At 45.8% G+C, this 18,187-nt stretch overlaps 1 protein-coding gene across 5 annotated transcripts in view; it reads left to right on the top strand.

Moving 5' to 3' along the window:
• The window catches only part of abat (4-aminobutyrate aminotransferase), a 364,265-nt gene that overhangs the window by 292,351 nt on the left and 53,727 nt on the right, over positions 1 to 18,187 (top strand). For all 5 annotated transcript variants that reach the window (XM_086000868.1, XM_086000870.1, XM_086000866.1 and 2 more), the window contains exon 9: positions 243 to 305. In XM_086000868.1, the coding sequence (XP_085856994.1) occupies positions 243 to 305 (63 nt within the window). The remainder of the gene's footprint in view (positions 1 to 242; positions 306 to 18,187) is intronic.

The following is an 18,187-nucleotide window of genomic DNA, read 5'->3' as shown; positions in this document are numbered from 1 at the left end:
TGCAGCCAAAGACAAACATTTACATTGCTGCTCCAGCACTGCTGCCTCTGGGGGAAACCACCTCTTTGGGTAGTTCTCAACATCTCTTAAGGCAGCAGCATCACATCATTTAACCCCTGCTAGCAGTAGCATTGTAAGCTAAATGCGCCATTCGATATCTTTTATATTGGGAATCTGCCCTTACTGGTGACAGAATATTAAAAGCTTAAATCATGAGGTGTAACTGTTCTCTTACTCTGTAGAACAAAGAAAGAGGGGAAGTTCTGCATACAAAGGAAGAATTGGAGTCTTGTATGATCAATCAGGTAAGTGTTTAAATTCTGAAGAATGTTTGAATTTGAAGTTCCTCTCATGCCAACTCCTTCGGAAATTATAACCGGCACCTGTACAATTTTGTTTTTATTTTATTTTATTTTTGCTTCCCTCCTTCACTTGGAAAATTAAGTGAACAGGTGATTTATCCCGTCTTTTGGATGAGATGTTAAACTGAGGCCCCGTCTTCCCTCTCAGGTGGACGTAAAAGATCCCATGGCACTATTTCGAAGAAATGCAGGGGAGTTATCCCCGGTGTCCTGGCCAATATTTATCCCTCAACCAACATAACAAAAACTGATTATCTGGTCATTATCACATTGTTGTTTGTGGGCGCTTGCTGTGTGCAAATTGGCTGCCGCGTTTCCCACATTTCAACAGTGACTCCACTTCAAAAGTACTTCATTGGCTGTAAATCGCTTTGAGACGTCCGGTAGTCGTGAAAGGCGCTATATAAATTCAAGTCTTTCTTTCTTTATCTGTGTGACTGTCTTACTGAACTAGCAACTGTGCTGCTTATCCTGATTAGACACTTGCTGTGTTTTTGTTGTTTTCTTGTACAAGCATGTATCTGAACGATCAAGAGAAATAGTATACGTGCAACACAACTGGTTCCATCTACAGTATTTTGTGTGTTTGCATTTGTGTGCATATAGTAATTTTCTTTTTTAATTTAAATTTTTAATTTTTTCTCTGGGGTAGACTTTGACTTTTGATGATTCCAATGCTCTCCTGGCCGGCCTCCCATTCTCAACCCTCTGTAAATTCAGCTATCTATATCGTATCCCCCAACAACTCCCGCTTACCTATCCTCCCATGTGTTTGCTGCCCTACATTGACCCTTAATCCCCCAACGCTTCAAAATTAAAATTCTCATCCTTATGTTTAAATCCTTTCATGGCCTTGCCCCATCCTATCTCTGTAGCCTTCTCCAGTCCTAATCTCCACCCCCCCCCCCCCCCCCACCACCCCGCAAACTCTCCATTCATCTGACTCTGGTGTTTTATGCATTCTCCCTTCCTTCACCTCACATTTGTTAAAGAGTAAATGGACAAGGGAACAGATGCAGTAACTCACTGTAGACTTATACTAGTCACTTTGGAAGATAGAAAGTAACAGTGGTGTCAGCTGCGCTAATCTGCAGTGTGAGTCAAGGTCCCTCTGTGAGGTGATTTCTTGCTAACTAACCACATAGTGGGAAGATCTTGACTTTGTGCGATAGTGTAAAATAGGTGAAATGAATCGGCAGCCCATTTTTACATCACTCCTGATTTTTATTTCCATTAAAGTCATTATCGAACAAAGTTAAAATCTACCTGTGTCTCTGGCCTCTGATAGCTTCAGACACATTACTCAGCGGGAGCAAGACATGCTGAGAACTAATTTATCTGGCACAAAGAAAATTTGAGCCTGGCTTGGCCGCCCGATAATCCTGGTGGGAGGCCGGAAGAAGGTAGATCGTGGGAGAGAGCCCTGATCTCTATGGGGCGAGGGGGGAGCCGGAGCGGCAGTGACACAGGCTGGTTTTGTGGAGCCTAGAAAAGCACTCCTGCTTCCTTCCAACCACACAAAAATAAAGAAGTAGTTAAGTTTGAGCTCCTCTTCAGCCGGACTGCAAGCAGGAAGTGGGCAAAGCATACAGAGCACACGCTCCACCCAGTTCAGTCCAAAAATGCATTGGGGTCCTGTTGACGTCATGGGATCCGGATTTAAATATCTAAATGAGCTGTTTGCCCTCTTTAGGTGGTCACTCAGTAACTGAGGGGACTTGTTTTTAACGCTTATTATTTATATACACAAAGAAAGAATCCAATATCATGAAAAGAACATAAGAAATAGGAGCAGGAGTAGGCCATTCGGTCCCTCAAACCTGCTCCGTCAATCAGTAAGATCATGGCTGATCTTCTACCTCAACTCCACTTTCCTGCACCATCCCACTATCTCTTGATACATCATAGACAAAAATGCTTCAGTATTGTCACACTTGCCCACGTCCATATTGCCATATCATCCACACTAGATTCACTGCTTCCTAAGCCTTATGTGCCTCTGACTTCTTCTGTTTTAAGGAGTTTCTTCTATCACCAACCACCTAATGCTGTACTTTCCTCCAACATCAGAAAGGATTAGTTGGGAGAGAGAATAAATTTTAAGAGAACTTGGCCTAGAAATTCAGCTATTGTGCCATCATTAGAACTTTCTTCTCCAATGTCCTTCCAGCCACTTCCAACACCTGTTGCAGGCAGAAGGCACCTCCCGTTTAAGAGGTGCAGACTGCCTTTAAGTAGTGCAGGCTAGCTTTAATTGGAGCTAGCCTCGCATGAACTTGGGCCCCCTGGTGAGCGGTCAGCCACTCAGCAGCATGTTCAGTGCTCGGCTGAACACTACTATCATGATAATTAGCAAGCAGCATGAATTTTGCATGCTGCCTACAATCCTCCGAATGGGCGCAGGTTACAATCGCATCGCGATCCCCGTGCCTGTTTTTGGGAGCTACCGAATTTCTAGGCCCTTTTTTGTCAGTTAGTTCAATGGTCCAAACTGGGATTTCTTGCATGGGTAGTGATCTGAAAATATAAACACGTATCTTCAATTTAGATTATAATGGAATTGAATCCACTCTCTTTCACCTGAACTGAATACCTGGAGTGAAAGCTAAAGGAAAGTAGTACTAGCCTGCCCAGAAAAAGAAAGCTAGAACTATTTCTTTACTGCATCAAGGTGCCAGAAAGGAAGGATAAGAGAGCTAAAGAAATAAAGAAAAACAGTAAATAGAAATGAAAGAGCTGAGAAGAGAAGCAAAGGGATACATCCTGAACGAATTGATAGCCTGTTTTACATCTCTCCTGAAATTGGGAGAGATATAGAATGGGCTGCTGATTTACTATCACCCATTACACTACTGCACAAAGTCCAGATCTACCCCACTATTTCAGTAGTCAGCAAGAAACCACCTCACAAAGGGACCTTGTCTTACATTGCAGATTAGCGCAGCTGACACACTGTTATTTTCTGACAACACAGGTAGTGGAGGGGTCGAGGGAGGTGCTGGAGAGGATGGGCTGGGTACTATCAGCATAAATGTGGAAGCTGACCCCATGTCTTCAGATGATGTCGCCAAGGGGCAGCATGTAGATGAGGATTAGGAGGAAGACGAGGATGGGTGCTTGGGGGATAGTGTTGAAGGATTTCTTTTTGATCTCTGGTCTCACTACAGATGGCCGAGATATTGAGCAGGTAAAGACACACTCCAGTTGTAGGGAGCAAGCGCTCACATATGGAATTGGTCTGCGATGCTGAACCCAAGAAAAATATCTAAAGTAAAAAACCGAAAAGGTAGCAGGGGGTTCCTGATGGACCAAGGGATGTTCAGTGCACTCCAAAGGCATTTCTGAAATCCTGCAGATTGGGAAATCTCAGGAATTTCTTGCCTGTATTTATATACTACTCCTCCAAAGTGATGGGAACACTACGAACAGATGTGTTACAGACACAGGCAAAGAAAAACACACTGGTGAAATTTAATACACAGTGACATTTACAGGAAATGCATAATTTTGTTCATTGGTATTGAAATCTTTATAATTGTGGATTGAGGTATTGGCCCCGATATTTGCAGGGAGGGAGCGGGAGGACAGTTTAGCGGTCGGGAAACCCAGAAGAACGGGTTTCCCTCGGGTCCTGGCAAATTTAACGGCTAGACCTGATTACTATTTTTGGAATCCATTTCCCAGCCACAGCCAGCCAGATTGAGAAGCGGGCTGGCTATCAGATGGGTAAGCCTGCGGCACCAGGCCACAGCAGGGGAGCATAGAGGAGGGACAGAGAGATCGGGGTTGAGGGGGGGGTGACATCGATATGGAGGGCAGTGAGATCGGGGGTTGGGGAGGGACATTGATTGGGGGGGCGGAGGGGCGGAGAGATCGGGGGTGAAAGGAACAATCCTACTCTTCCAGGCCCACAAACAGTGCTGGAAAGACACTTGCTTGTTTCATCCAGCAGTCATAAGAACATAAGAACATAAGAAATAGGAGCAGGAGTAGGCCAATCGGCCCCTCGAGCCTGCTCCACCATTCAATAAGATCATGGCTGATCTGATCCTAACCTCAAATCTTCTATCACTCTGCATCCACCCGAACCCATGTGATCTCCCAGGAGAGGCGAAAAACCAGATAAAGACCCAATGGCCAGTTTGGGAGAAAAAAATCTGGGAAATTCCTCTCCGACCCATCTAGGCGATCGAAATTCTTCCAGGAGATCACTCTGTCCCTATATTTTCTACAGTACTTACCTTCTGTAAAGGCGATCTCCACCCCAGCCAGGAACAGGAATAAAACCATCTCCTGAAATCTAACACAGAATTAGAACACAGTAGGAGCAGAACCAGGCTACACAGCCCCTGGGCCCACTCCACTACCCACAGGGCCATGACCATTCCGAACCTAGACTCATGTCCAATTTCCTGCCCGCTCCCCGTAACCCTTAATTCCCTTTACTTCTAGGAAACTATCAATTTCTGTTTTAAATTTATTTAATGATGTAGCTTCCACAGCTTTCTGGGGCAACAAATTCCACAAACCTACCGCGCTCTGAGTGAAGAAGTTTCTCCTCATCTCAGTTTTGAAAGAGCAGCCCCTTATTTTAAGATTATGCCCCCTAGTTCTAGTTTCACCCATCATTGGGAACATTCTCACTGCATCCACCCGATCAAGCCCCTTCACAATCTTATATGTTTCAATAAGATCGCCTCTCATTCTTCTGAACTCCAATGAGTAGAGTCCCAATCTACTCAACCTCTCCTCATATGACCACCCCCTCATCCCCGGGATTAACCGAGTGAACCTTCTTTGTACTGACTCGAGAGCAAGTATGTCTTTTCTTAAGTATGGACACCAAAACTGTATGCATTATTCGAGGTGCGGTCTCACCAATACCTTGTACAACTGCAGCAATACCTCCCTGTTTTTATATTCCATCCCCCTAGCAATAAAAGCCAACATTCCATTGGCCTTCTTGATCACTTGCTGCACCTGCATACTAACATTTTGAGTTTCGTGCACCAGGACCCCCAGATCCCTTTGTACTACAGTACTTTCCAGTTTCTTGCCATTAAGATAATAACTTGCTCGATGATTTTTCCTGCCAAAGTGCATAACCTCACACTTTCCAGTATTGTATTCCATCTGCCAAATCTCTGCTCACTTACTTAGCCTGTCTATGTCCCTTTGCAGGTTTTTTATGTCCTCCTCACTCACTACCTTCCGTCCCATCTTTGTATCATCTGCAAACTTTGATATGTTACACTCGGTCCCCTCCTCCAAACCGTTAATATAGATTGTAAAGAGTTGGGGACCCAGCACTGACCCCTGCGGAACACCACTAGTTACTGGTTGCCAATCTGAGAATGAACCAGTTATCCCAACTCTCTGCTTTCTGTTAGAGAGCCAATCCTCCACCCATGCCAGAATATTACCCCCATCCCGTGATTTTTTATCTTGAGCAATAATCTTTTGTGTGGCACCTTGTCAAATGCCTTTTGGAAGTCTAAATACACTACGTCCACTGGTTCCCCTTATCCACCCTGTATGTTACTTCCTCAAAAAACTCCAGCAAATTTGTCAAACATGACTTCCCCCTCATGAAACCATGCTGAGTTTGTCCTATTAAATTATGTTTATCCAAATGTCCCGTTACTGTCTCCTTAATAATGGACTCTAACATTTTACCAACCACAGGTGTTAGGCTAACAGGTCTATAGTTTACATCCTTCTGCCTACTACCCTTTTTAAATAAGGGTGTTACATTAGCAGTTTTCCAATCTGCCGGGACCTTTGCTGAGTCCAGTGAGTTTTGGAAAATTATTACCAATGCATCCACAATTCCTACCGCTACTTCCCTCAAGACCCTAGGATGCAAGCCATCAGGTCCAGGGGATTTACCCGCCTTGAGTCCCATTATTTTACTAAGTACCACTTCCTTAGTGATTTTAATCGTATTTAGTTCCTCCCCCCCTAGAGCCCCCTGTTTGTCCAGTGTTGGGATATTCTTAGTGTCCTCTACTGTAAAGACTGATACAAAATAATTGTTCAGTGTTTTTGCCATCTCCATGTTTCCCACCATTAATTTCCCGGTCTCATCCTCTAAGGGACCAACATTTACTTTAGCCTCCCTTTTTCTTTTTATATAACTACAGAAACTTTTACTGTCTGTTTTTATATTTTTTGCTAATTTACTTTCATAATCTATCTTCCCTTTCTTAATCAATCTTTTTGTTATTTTTTGCTGTCTTTTAAAGACTTCCCAATCTTCCATCCTCCCACTAGATTTGGCTACCTTATATGCCCTTGTTTTTAGTCGGATACTATCCTTAATTACTTTACTTAGCCACGGATGGCTATCTTTTCTTTTACACCCTTTTTTCCTCAGTGGAATATATTTTTTTTGGAAGTTGGAAAATAACTCCTTAAATGTACACCACTGATCATGTACCGTCTTACCCTTTAATCTATTTTCCCAGTCCACTCTAATCAATTCCGCTCTCATACCTTCATAGTCTCCTTTATTCAAGCTCAGCACGCTTGTTTGAGATCCAACCTTCTCACCCTCTAATTGAATATGGAACTCAACCATGTTATGGTCACTCATTCCAAGGGGATCCTTTACTAGGACATTTTTAATTAATCCTGTCTCATTACACAGGACCAAATCTAAGGTTGCTTGCCCCCTGGTCAGTTCAAGTTACATACTGCTCAAGAAACCCATCCCTAATACACTCAATGAACTCATTCTCAAGGCTGCTCTGCCCAATTTGATTTGTCCAGTTAATATGATAATTAAAATCCCCCATAATTATAGCTGTTCCCTTATTACAAGCCTCAACTATTTCCTGATTAATACTCCGTCCAACAGAGTTGCAACTGTTCGAAGGCCTATAGACTACACCCACTAGTGTTTTTTTCCCCTTATTATTCCTTATCTCCACCCAAACTGTTTCACTATCCTGCTCCTTTGACCCAATATCATTTCTCTGTATTATAGTGATTCCTTCCTTTATTAACATAGCCACCCCACCTCCTCTCCCTTCCTGCCTGTCCTTCCTGATTGTTAAATAACCTGGTATGTTTAATTCCCAGTCATGGTCACCCTGCAGCCATGTTTCTGTAATGGCCACAAGATCATACCCATATGTCGTTATTTGTGCCGTTAACTCATTCATTTTGTTACGAATGCTACGTGCATTCAGATAAAGAACTTTCAAATATGTTTTGTAACACTTAGTTCCTGTTTTTTCCCTTTTTAGTACTTTACGTTTTACTCCATACCTTCTGTCCCTTCCTGACACATTCTGTTTTTTAATTCCCCCACTGCTACCTAAGTCTATGACCTTCTCTGTTGTCATTTCTGTTATTTGCTCTCTAGAAACCTCCCCCCCCCCCACTAATTAGTTTAAAGCCCTCTCTACAGCCCTAGTTATATGATTCGCCAGGACTCTAGTCCCAGCACTGGCCAGGTGGAGTCCGTCCCAACGGAACAGCTCCCTCCTGTCCCAGTATTGGTGCCAGTGTCCCAAGAAGCAAAACCTATTTCTCCCATACCAGTCTTTGAGCCACGCATTTAACTCTTTAATTTTATTTATCCTAGCCATATTTGCTCGTGGCTCAGGTAATAACCCAGAGATTATTACCCTTGAGGTTCTGTTTTTTAATTTGACCCCTAGCTGCTCATACTCCTTTAACAGAACCGTCTTCCTTGTCCTATCTACGTCATTTGTACCAACATGGACCACGACAACTGGATCCTCCCCCTCCCAGTCCAAGTTTCTTTCCAGCCCAGAAGAGATGTCCTTAACCCTGGCACCGGGCAGGCAACACAGCCTTCGGGACTCCCGCTCTTGACTGCAGAGAACCCTATCTATCCCCCTAATGGTACTATCCCCTACCGCTGCAACATTTATTTTTACTCCCTCCACTTGAATGGCCCCCTGTACCACGGTGCTGTGGCCAGGTTGCTCATCCTCCCTGCAGTCCCCGCTCCCGCCCTCACAGGGAGTAAGAACCTCGATCCTGCTGGACAAGAACAAGGGCTGCGTCTCCTTCAACACTACATCCTGGATCCCTGTACCTTCCTCACTCGTAGTCACACCGTCCTGTCCCTGACCACGGACTACATCTGCAGTAATTAACTTCATAGGTGTGACCATCTCCTGAAACATAGAGTCCAGGAACTTCTCCCCCTCCCTGATGTGTCGCAGTGTCTGAAGCTCGGTCTCAAGCTCCATAACATGGAACTTGAGTTCCTCTAGCAGCAAACACTTGTCGCAGATGTAATCACCGTGAGCCTCAATGGGGACCACCGGCTCCCACATCTCACAACAGTACCACATCACCTGCTCCATTCTATATAATTAATTAAATTTCTTATTATTAGTTATGAAGACCCTGCCCGGATATAGATGATAATGTCACACCACTATTCAAAGGACTTACCAACTTAAAGGTATAAAAGAGAAGAGAAGGAAGAAAACCAACCAACCAGCTGATCACCAACCTCCTCCTTGAATACTGTCTGTGGGGCCTGTTTGGTTGACTCGTCTCGCTGCTCCGCCTCCGCAGTACTGTCTAAGCCTGGGAGTGGGGAACAAAACAGAGCAAAAAATACACCCTCACCTCCCACTTATCCGAACTCTCCCACTTAGCAAAACTCCAGCACCACTGAATGCACAAAGCACTCCGTGCACTGCACTAGCCCCTCCCCTTTTATACCCGGATTCTACTTCCGGTTTAAACTGCCCAAGAGTTTAAAAAACCCTTAAAAAATTTAACTTACTTCAAATAATTGACTTCTTAACACACTAAAATTCACAAAATACACTTACATGATTTTTCTCCCACTTAGCAAAACTCCAGCACCACTCAATGCACAAAGCACAAAGTCCTCGCCTCCCCTCTGCTGCTGGGTTTCCCGAGGCCCAGAAAACCCAACCGGCCAGTGTTAAAGCTGGAACAGAGAAATAATCTTAGGCACGCAGCCTCATTAAAATATTTAAATGAGGGACCCACCTCGCCGCATAAACCTGTCAAAAGTATGATTGGGGATCACTCAAAAAACACACTAAAACATTAAATGAATGGGTTTTTTTTTAAATCACATATTTAAAATTAATTAAAATGACATTAAATTAAATATCTTAAACAAAAATGTAATTGTTTGAAAAAATAATTAAAGTTTTAAGGGGCTAAAAATAAACTTACCTTTTTAAAAGTATTTTAAAATTATAAATGAGTGGGGAAAATTTTTTTTTTTACTTTTTTAAACTCTTTTGCTGGTAAAAGCAGGCCTTACGCCTGCTTTTACCAGGCGTAAGATTTTTAAAGGTTTTCAGCGGGCGGAGGTTGTGCAGAAAGCATAACTCTCCCCCCCGCAGAGGCCCTTCTCCCGGGCAGGCGTCCTTGACAGATCGGAAGTGCCGGGTTTTAGCGCATGCGCTTCGCAAGCCTGAAACCAGCTCTTGCGAGGCCCCCACAGGCGCGTACACACCTCATACACATCCATGGGGGTTGTAAAATACAGGCCGTTTAAATATTGAGTTTATTGGGGACAGGGATCAGTTTTCCCAATTGTTTTTAAGAACGAGGCTTCAGATTTCATCAGAATGTATCCAATTCACTGGAAAGCAATCTCTTCGCACAGGCCAAGATGAGTCATGGTTGAGACTTTCTAATTCTGTGGAATGATCCTGCATGCCCTCAAGCCTAACATTGTGCAACAGCCCACATAAGAAAACCAGATTTCCCAGGATGATAAGTTCAGATGCTCAGCCTCAAAACTAGCCATCTCATAAAATCTTAGCACACACGGAGTACTGTTCTTCCCTGTTGTTTTGCGTTCCAGCATAAATACGAGTGGTGATTTACATCACAAACAAGTCCCTTGCTTAAAAATCGCTACATCACATTTAAACAACCCTGCCAAGAAATGGCAGCCCACTGTTTCTTTGTCGTAAGAACCTGTGATTCAGTCAAGGGAAATTGTTCGTGCCTGATTTAAATCATCACGATTTGAAACTTGTGGAAAGCTTAGAGCTCTCTCGCAGAACGCGCATCGCAGCATCCTTTGGATTGGATTAGCTGAGCTGCAAGCTAATCCTGACACTGATGTTCATACGTTTGCACACTGGTCATTGTTTTGGGGGTGTGTGTGGGGCAGAGTTTCCTGACCTCCCTCTACCCCAGTGCTGGAATGACACAGTGCCCAAACTGTGCTACATCTGTCCAGTTGTGACTGAATTTCATGTGCCTGCTTATTACACCATGATCTGGTCGCACACCAGATTCAGAGCATTCCGCCAGCAAGTGGGGGAAGAGAAAGGAACACAGCTGCAGGCTTGGAGAGAGCAGCCAGAAGGCATCAACAGCTGAAATACTGGAGAGTGCTACCGACCTTTGGAATCCTCTTGGGCTTGCTGTAGGGCCAACTTAGATTCTTCAGTCTGCGGGGGATCCCGGCGGAAGCCGATCACCAGCTTCTTGGGACTCCTCTGGAATGTATTACTAGGAAATTGAAGCATGAGGCCAGGAACACCCTTCCTGCTTCATTTACACTCGTACATTGGCACTCCATCTATGCAGGCGAAAGCCCTGCTCCAAACATTAGGGAAAGCCCCAGGAATCTTGGGGCAATGGAAAAGGCTGTGAACTAGTGAAATGTGTCTCTAACCCCTTTTTCCCAAACTTTTCGGCCAGTGAATAGACTTTCCCTGGGGGCAGGGGCAGAAAAGTGTTTCAAATTGAAAATACACTGTTAGTTGCATTCTGGTACATTTGGGACTTCACTTTTGTTCTATCATATTATATGCAAAGCTTTGATCTTCATAATACCTGAATGACACATGCACGTACAGGTAATGAACAGATTCCAAGAGTTACTTATCTAGAATGTCTTATTTGAGTAAAATGATGCCTATTGCACATTGTAAAATGTAAAACACTAAACATCCGTAAGACAAAGGTCCTCTACCAACCTGCCCCCGCCACACAGCACTGCCCCCCGATTATCAAAATCCATGACAAAGCCTTGGACAATGTGGACCAGTTTCCATACCTCAGGAGCCTACTGCCAACAAGGGCAGACGTCGATGACGAAGTCCAACACCGCCTTCAGTGTGCCAGTGCAGCCTTTGGTCGCCTGAGGCACCCGACACTAAGCTCATGGTCTACAGAGCAGCAGTGATACCCGCCCTGCTGTATGCCTAAGAGACATGGACCGTGAACAGCAGGCACCTCAAAGCACTGGAGAGGTACCACCAACGCTGCCTCCGCAAGATCCCGCAAATCCATTGGCAGGATAGGCACACCAATGTCAGTGTTCTTGCTCAGGCCAACATCCCCAGCATCGAAGCTTTGACCACGCTCAATCAGCTCCGATGGACGGGTCACATTGTCCGCATGCCCGATACGAGACTCCCAAAACAAGCGCTCTACTCGGAGCTCCGGCACGGCAAGAGAGCCCTAGGTGGGCAGAGGAAACGCTTCAAGGACACCCTCAAAGCCTCCTTGAAAAAGTGTAACATCCCCACTGACACCTGGGAATCCCTGGCTCAAGACCGCACAAAGTGGAGGAGAAGCATCCGGGAAGGAGCTGAACACCTCGAGTCTCTTCGCCGGGAGCAAGCGGAAGCCAAGCGCAGGCAGCGCAAGGAGCGCACGTCAACCCAAGTACCCCACCCACCCGCCCCTTCAACCACCGTCTGCCCCACCTGTGACAGAGACTGTAGGACCCGCATTGGACTCATCAGTCACCTGAGAACTCATTTTTAATGTGGAAGCAAGTCATCCTCAGTTCCGAGGGACTGCCTAAGAAGAAGAAGAAGAAGAAGTAAAATATTTGGATAGATTCTTGTCTTCTCTGTCTGCATCACTCACCCATTGTAGAACCTGCCCAACTTTCATTCTCAATTTAAAGAGAATCGGGTAGGTTCTACAACTGTGGCCAGTCCTGGATAAAATCCCATTTTTTCTGCCTATGGTGAAATTTCTCCCTAACCACAGCACTGTTCAGATTGTTCACGCCCCAGGGGTAAGGTAGCATAGTGGTTATGTTACTGGACTAATCAATCCAGAGACGTGAGTATAAATCCCACCATGGCAGCTGGGGGAATTTAAATTCAGTTAATTAAATAAATTTAGAATTAAAAAGCTAGTATCAGTAATGGTGACCATGATACTACCGGAATGTCAGAAAAACCCAACTGGTTCATGTTGGATCCGTGATTCAGAGGATATGCAGTTATTAAATAATCACACGGATGCTGTACATTAACAATAAACAGGTCTTTACTGGAGGAGGGTAGTCTCAAGACTGGGGATACAGAGGCATGCGCAAAGCTTATATACCGGTGTGGTCACTGCCGGTACTACAGTATACAGGCACTGTAAAAGTAGTTCTGACTTAAAGGCACATACACTACAATTCCTCCCCTTTTAGATTAGTAGTACCCCTAATATTCAAATAACAATTAACATTTCAACATGTACATTAAACAACAAAAGTCCATTTATAGATTCAGGTCTTTGGGGCGGCTTCCTGACCCTTTCGGAATAGTGCCTTTCCGGAGGTTCTTGTTCTTGGTGCAGAGACGATTCTGACCCCTTTTCATCGGGTAGTTCATCGGGTTCCACTGCTACTGGGTCTGAAGTAGATGCTACCGGTATGTCGGGTTCATCCCCAGGTACTCGAGACATGGGGTTGACGCATTCCTGTGACGCTAAGATCTGATCGACGTGGCGTCTCACAATGTTCTCCCCGACATCCACTGTGTACATTAATGGCCCCTGCCTTGTACATATCGTTCCGGGTTGCCATTTCTCTGTTCGATAGTCACGGGCCAAGACTGGTTGCCCTACATTGAAGCTCCTTGTCAGCTTCTCATTGATGTGCTGGAATTGTTTGTCCTCAACATTTCTTCGCACATTTGGTCTGAGCAAGTCCAGACGAGATCTTAACCTTCGGTTAAAGAACATCATGGCCGGGGTCTGGTTGGTAACTGCATGTGTCGCATTTCAGTAGGCTAATAAGAAATTGTCCATCTTATGCTGTAGTGGAATTTCATCGTCGCACATGGCCTTTATCGCCTTCTTAAAGGTTTGTACGAACCTCTCAGCCAATCCATTTGTGGCTGGATGATACGGGGTGGATGTGTAATGCCTTACCCCATTCCTTCTCATAAATTTTTGGAACTCGTCGGACACAAACTGTGGTCCATTATCAGAGCAAATCTGCTCTGGCAACCCGTTTCTGGCAAATATGGTCCGTAGGACTGCAATCGTTTTCTCTGTAGTGGTTGAAGACATTTTTATCACCTCAGGCCACTTTGAATGAGCATCCACTGCTATTAAGAACATTGAGTCCATGAATGGACCAGCGAAATCAATATGCACCCGTTGCCATGGAGAGGAGGGCCACTCCCATGGGTGTAGAGGGGCATGTGGCGGTGCATTTTGGACCTTCTGGCATCCTAAGCAGCTCTTAGTTAGGTCTTCGATTTGTTGATCGATTCCCGGCCACCACACATAAGCCCTAGCAAGGCTTTTCATTTTCACTCCCCCCCAGATGACCTTCATGTAGCTCATTTAGCACTCTCTCCCTTAACTTGGGTGGAATCACCACTCTGGATCCACACATCACTGTCCCCTGGCATACTGACAGCTGTTCTCTTCTGGATGAGAATGCTGGCAACAGTGAGTCGCCATGTGTTGGCCATCCCCTCACCGTCAATTCATATACCCGTGACAGCGTCGGATCATTGCGGGTCTCCTTCTCCATATCCGTGTTTGTTACTGGCAATCGTTCAATTATTGACGAATAAAATATCTCAATAGGGTCCACTGCTGGTGCTTCCTCCACAGTAGGCAGTGGCAGGCGCGATAGCCCATCAGCGTTCCCATGCTGTTTCGTGCCTTTATATTCTATTTCATATTGATTCGCCCCTAGAAACAGGGACCATCTTTGTAACCGCTGTGCAGTCATCACTGGAACGCCCTTCTTAGGATTAAAGATGGAGACAAGTGGTTGGCGGTCAGTCAGCAAGGTGAACTTCTGCCCGTGCAGATAGTGGTTGAATTTTTTTACTCCCCATACTAGGCTGAGGGCCTCCCTGTCAATCTGGGCGTAGTTGCGCTCGGCTGAGGTTAGTGACCGAGACACAAAGGCTACTGGCCTCTCCAACCCATCTGGGAATTTGTGCGACAGCACCACTCCAATCCCATAGGGTGATGCATCACATGCCAAACGAATTGGTAGTGCTGGGTTGAAATGGGCCAACACCTCTTTTGATGTGATCAATTCTTTACACTTCTGGAAAGCTCGTCTACATTCGTCATCCCACTTCCATGGTACCCCTGTTTGCAGTAGGGTGTTCAGTGGGTGTAATACCGTAGACAAATTCGGTAAGAACTTGTGGTAGTAGTTTACCAGCCCGAGGAACGACCTCAGTTGTGACACATTTTCCGGTGTTGGAGCCTTGACTACTGCCTCAATCTTGCCAGGAGACTTATGTAACCCCTCTTCATCGATGACGTGGCCACAATACGAGATCTGTTTCTGGAAAAACTCGCACTTGTGGCGATTAGCTCGTAGCCCATACTCCTTTAATCTGGTGAGCACCTTCTCCAAGTTGGCGACGTGATCACTGTCATTTTGGCCCGTGACCAAGATGTCGTCCAAATAACACTGGGTCCCTGGAATCCCTTGCAGGACTTGATCCATTGCCCTTTGCCAAATAGCCGGAGCTGATGCTACTCCAAACACCAGCCGGCTGTATTGATAGAGACCTTTATGAGTGTTGATCGTAAGGTATTGTTTCGAAGCTTCTTCTACCTCCATTTGCAAGTACGCCTGGGCTAGCTCAATTTTGGTGAAGCGTTTACCTCCAGATAGCGAGGCGAAAATATTCTCAATTCGTGGAAGCGGATATTGTACCGTGTGAAGGATTGGGTTCACTGTCACCTTAAAATCCCCACAGATGCGGACCTTCTTTGGTTCCCCAGGCGTATTACTCAACGACCTCTTCATTACAGGAATGATGGGTGTAGCCCACTCGCTCCAGTCCACTTTGGACAGTACTCCTGAACGTTCCAACCCTTCCAGCTCTGCTTCAACAGCTGGTCTGATCGCATAAGGCACTGGTCTGGCCTTCAGAAACTTTGGGCTTGCATTTTCCTCTATTTTAATCATTGCTGTTATTCCTTTTAGTGTTCCTAGTCCCTCCTGGAACACTTCTTTTGCGTCAGTTAGCATTTTTGACAGTCGTCCAGGTGTGACGTCGTCACCCTTTTTGGCCTCAACCTTCAGTGCCTGTATGGAATGCCAATCGAATTGTATCTTCCGGATCCATTCACGTCCTAGCAGTGGTGGTCCTCCATCTGGCAATACATATATATCCATTTTAGGTATTTCCTGGCCTTTATATGTCACTTTCACCCTTATTTTTCCTTTGGGGTAGAATTTTTGCCCCGTATACATCTTCAAGACAATCTCTGTAGCTTTCAAGGGTATGTGTGAAAATAGCCGCTTGTAGTCTCTTTGATTTATGACTGTTAGAGCTGACCCTGTGTCCAATTCCATTTTCACTTGGACTCTGTCTATCTTGAGTGTAACCCAGATAGTCTGGTGATCCTCCATTTCGGTTACCTTATGTAGTTTCAGACAACCCAGCTCCTTGCTTCCGGAGTCTGTGTCACTTTTCTGTTCATCTGAACCACTGTCCATCACCTGGTGTACCTTTTTTGTACTTCTCCTGTGGAGATTTCTTACTGTTGGTTTTCTTCCCAGACCTGCAGACTCTTGCTATGTGTCCTGCTTTCCCACACTGTCTGCACACTTGGTCCTTGAACCAACAATCTTTCTGGTTATGTGTTGTTCTGCCGCAGCGATAGCACTTCCCTGTTCCATAGGACATTTCATTGGTGCCATATTCTTGCGGTCTCCGTTGTATCTCTGCAGCGCCCCTTGCAGCTGCTTCGTGTGATACTGCCATACTGAAAGCTTTGTCCAGCGTAAGATCCTTTTCCGACAGAAGCCGTTTCTGGGTTCCTTCACTCTGTAGCCCACACACAAACTTGTCCCTTAATGTATCTGCTAGTCCCGCTCCAAACTGGCTGTGTTTCGGTTATTAGATTTCTCAGTAACCCATAAGTTTTTGCACCCATGGAATTTAACAGAGCCAGTGCTTTATTAGCATCTGGCACTTCATTCGCCCTGCAGTACACCTCAATACGTTCCACATATATCGCCCAATCTTCGACTTCATTGTCGAATGTAGAGATACTGCCACTCTTCGGCATCCTTGGGTGTGAGTTAACTGTCAAAAATGGCGCCTCCTGTGCTTCCCCTTCTTCTCCGCTGGCACAAAATGGCGTCTCCCGCGCTTTCCTTCCTTCCCGCGCTCGCCCCTCTTCTCCGCTGCGGCTTCTAAAAATGGCGTCTCCCGCGCTCTTCCTTCTCCGCGGCTCAATGGCGTCTCCCGCACTTCCCTTTCTTCACCCCGCGGACCCTGTTCAGCCCGTGAGCCCTGGCTGTGCCCTGCGCGTTCTTCTTTTTATATTTTTCGACGCCGCTCAGTCTAGAACCCGGCTGTTTCTTTACCCTCTCTCTCTCCGGTTTGTTTTCTTTTTCTCGACGCCGCTCGGTGTTCAACCCCCGGCTGCACCCTGCGCTCTTCACCCTCTGTCTTACCCCGTCGACGCTGCTCGGCTTTCTCTCAGCCGTCGGTCGGCTCCAGCCGCCACTGCTCGGGAAGGGTCTGCGCTGGACCTGTCGTCTGTCTCTTGCTGCTCGTCGTGGCTGGGGAACCAAGCCCGGCTCTCCACAGCTCCCCTGCGAAGTTCAATCTCTGCCTGACGGCTGGGCGGTTGCTCGTGGTCGACACCCGTGTTCCTGGCCTCGACTATTTTTTTAATTTTTTTTATGTTGCAGGTAGATTCGAATCGACACTCGTCGTCACTGTTGGATCCGTGATTCAGAGGATATGCAGTTATTAAATAATCACACGGATGCTGTACATTAACAATAAACAGGTCTTTACTGGAGGAGGGTAGTCTCAAGACTGGGGGTACAGAGGCATGCGCAAAGCTTATATACCGGTGTGGTCACTGCTGGTACTACAGTATACAGGAGCTGTAAAAGTAGTTCTGACTTAAAGGCACATACACTACAGTTCACTAATGTCCTTTAGGGAAGGAAATCTGCCGTCCTTACCCGGTCTGGCCTCTATATGTGGCTCCAGACCCACAGCAATGTGGTTGACTCTTAACTGCCCTCTGAAATGGCCTAGAAAGCCATTCAGTTGTACACAACCGCTAGGACCATGTCAGCACCGTGGGAGTACCTTCATCACATGGACTGCAGCTGTTCAAGAAGGCGACATTGAAACATAGAAGATAGGAGCAGGAGTAGGCCATTTGGCCCCTCGAGCCTGCTCCGCCATTCAGTGAGATCATGGCTGATCATCCAAGTTCAGTACCCTGTCCCTGCCTTCTCCCCATATCCCTTGATCCCTTTAGCCTTAAGAAATATATCCAACTCCTTCTTGAATATATTTAATGAACTGGCCTCCACCGCCCTCTGTGGTAGAGAATTCCACAGGTTCACCACTCTCTGGGTGAAGAAATTCTTCCTCATCTCAGTCCTAAATGGCTTACCCCTTATCCTTAGACTATGACCCCTGGTTCTGGACTCCCCGGCCATCGGAAACATCCTTCCTGCATCTAGTCTGTCCAGGCCTGACAGAATTCTATAGGTTTCGATGAGATCCCCTATCAATCTTCTAAACTCCAGTGAGTATAAGCCCAATCGACACAATCTCTCCTCATACGTCATT

Source organism: Somniosus microcephalus, chromosome 11 (genome assembly GCF_052327205.1).
Source record: "Somniosus microcephalus isolate GS21.2 chromosome 11, FLI_Smic_1.0, whole genome shotgun sequence".
NCBI lineage: Eukaryota > Metazoa > Chordata > Chondrichthyes > Squaliformes > Somniosidae > Somniosus > Somniosus microcephalus.
This window is presented reverse-complemented; position numbering and strand designations above follow the sequence as displayed.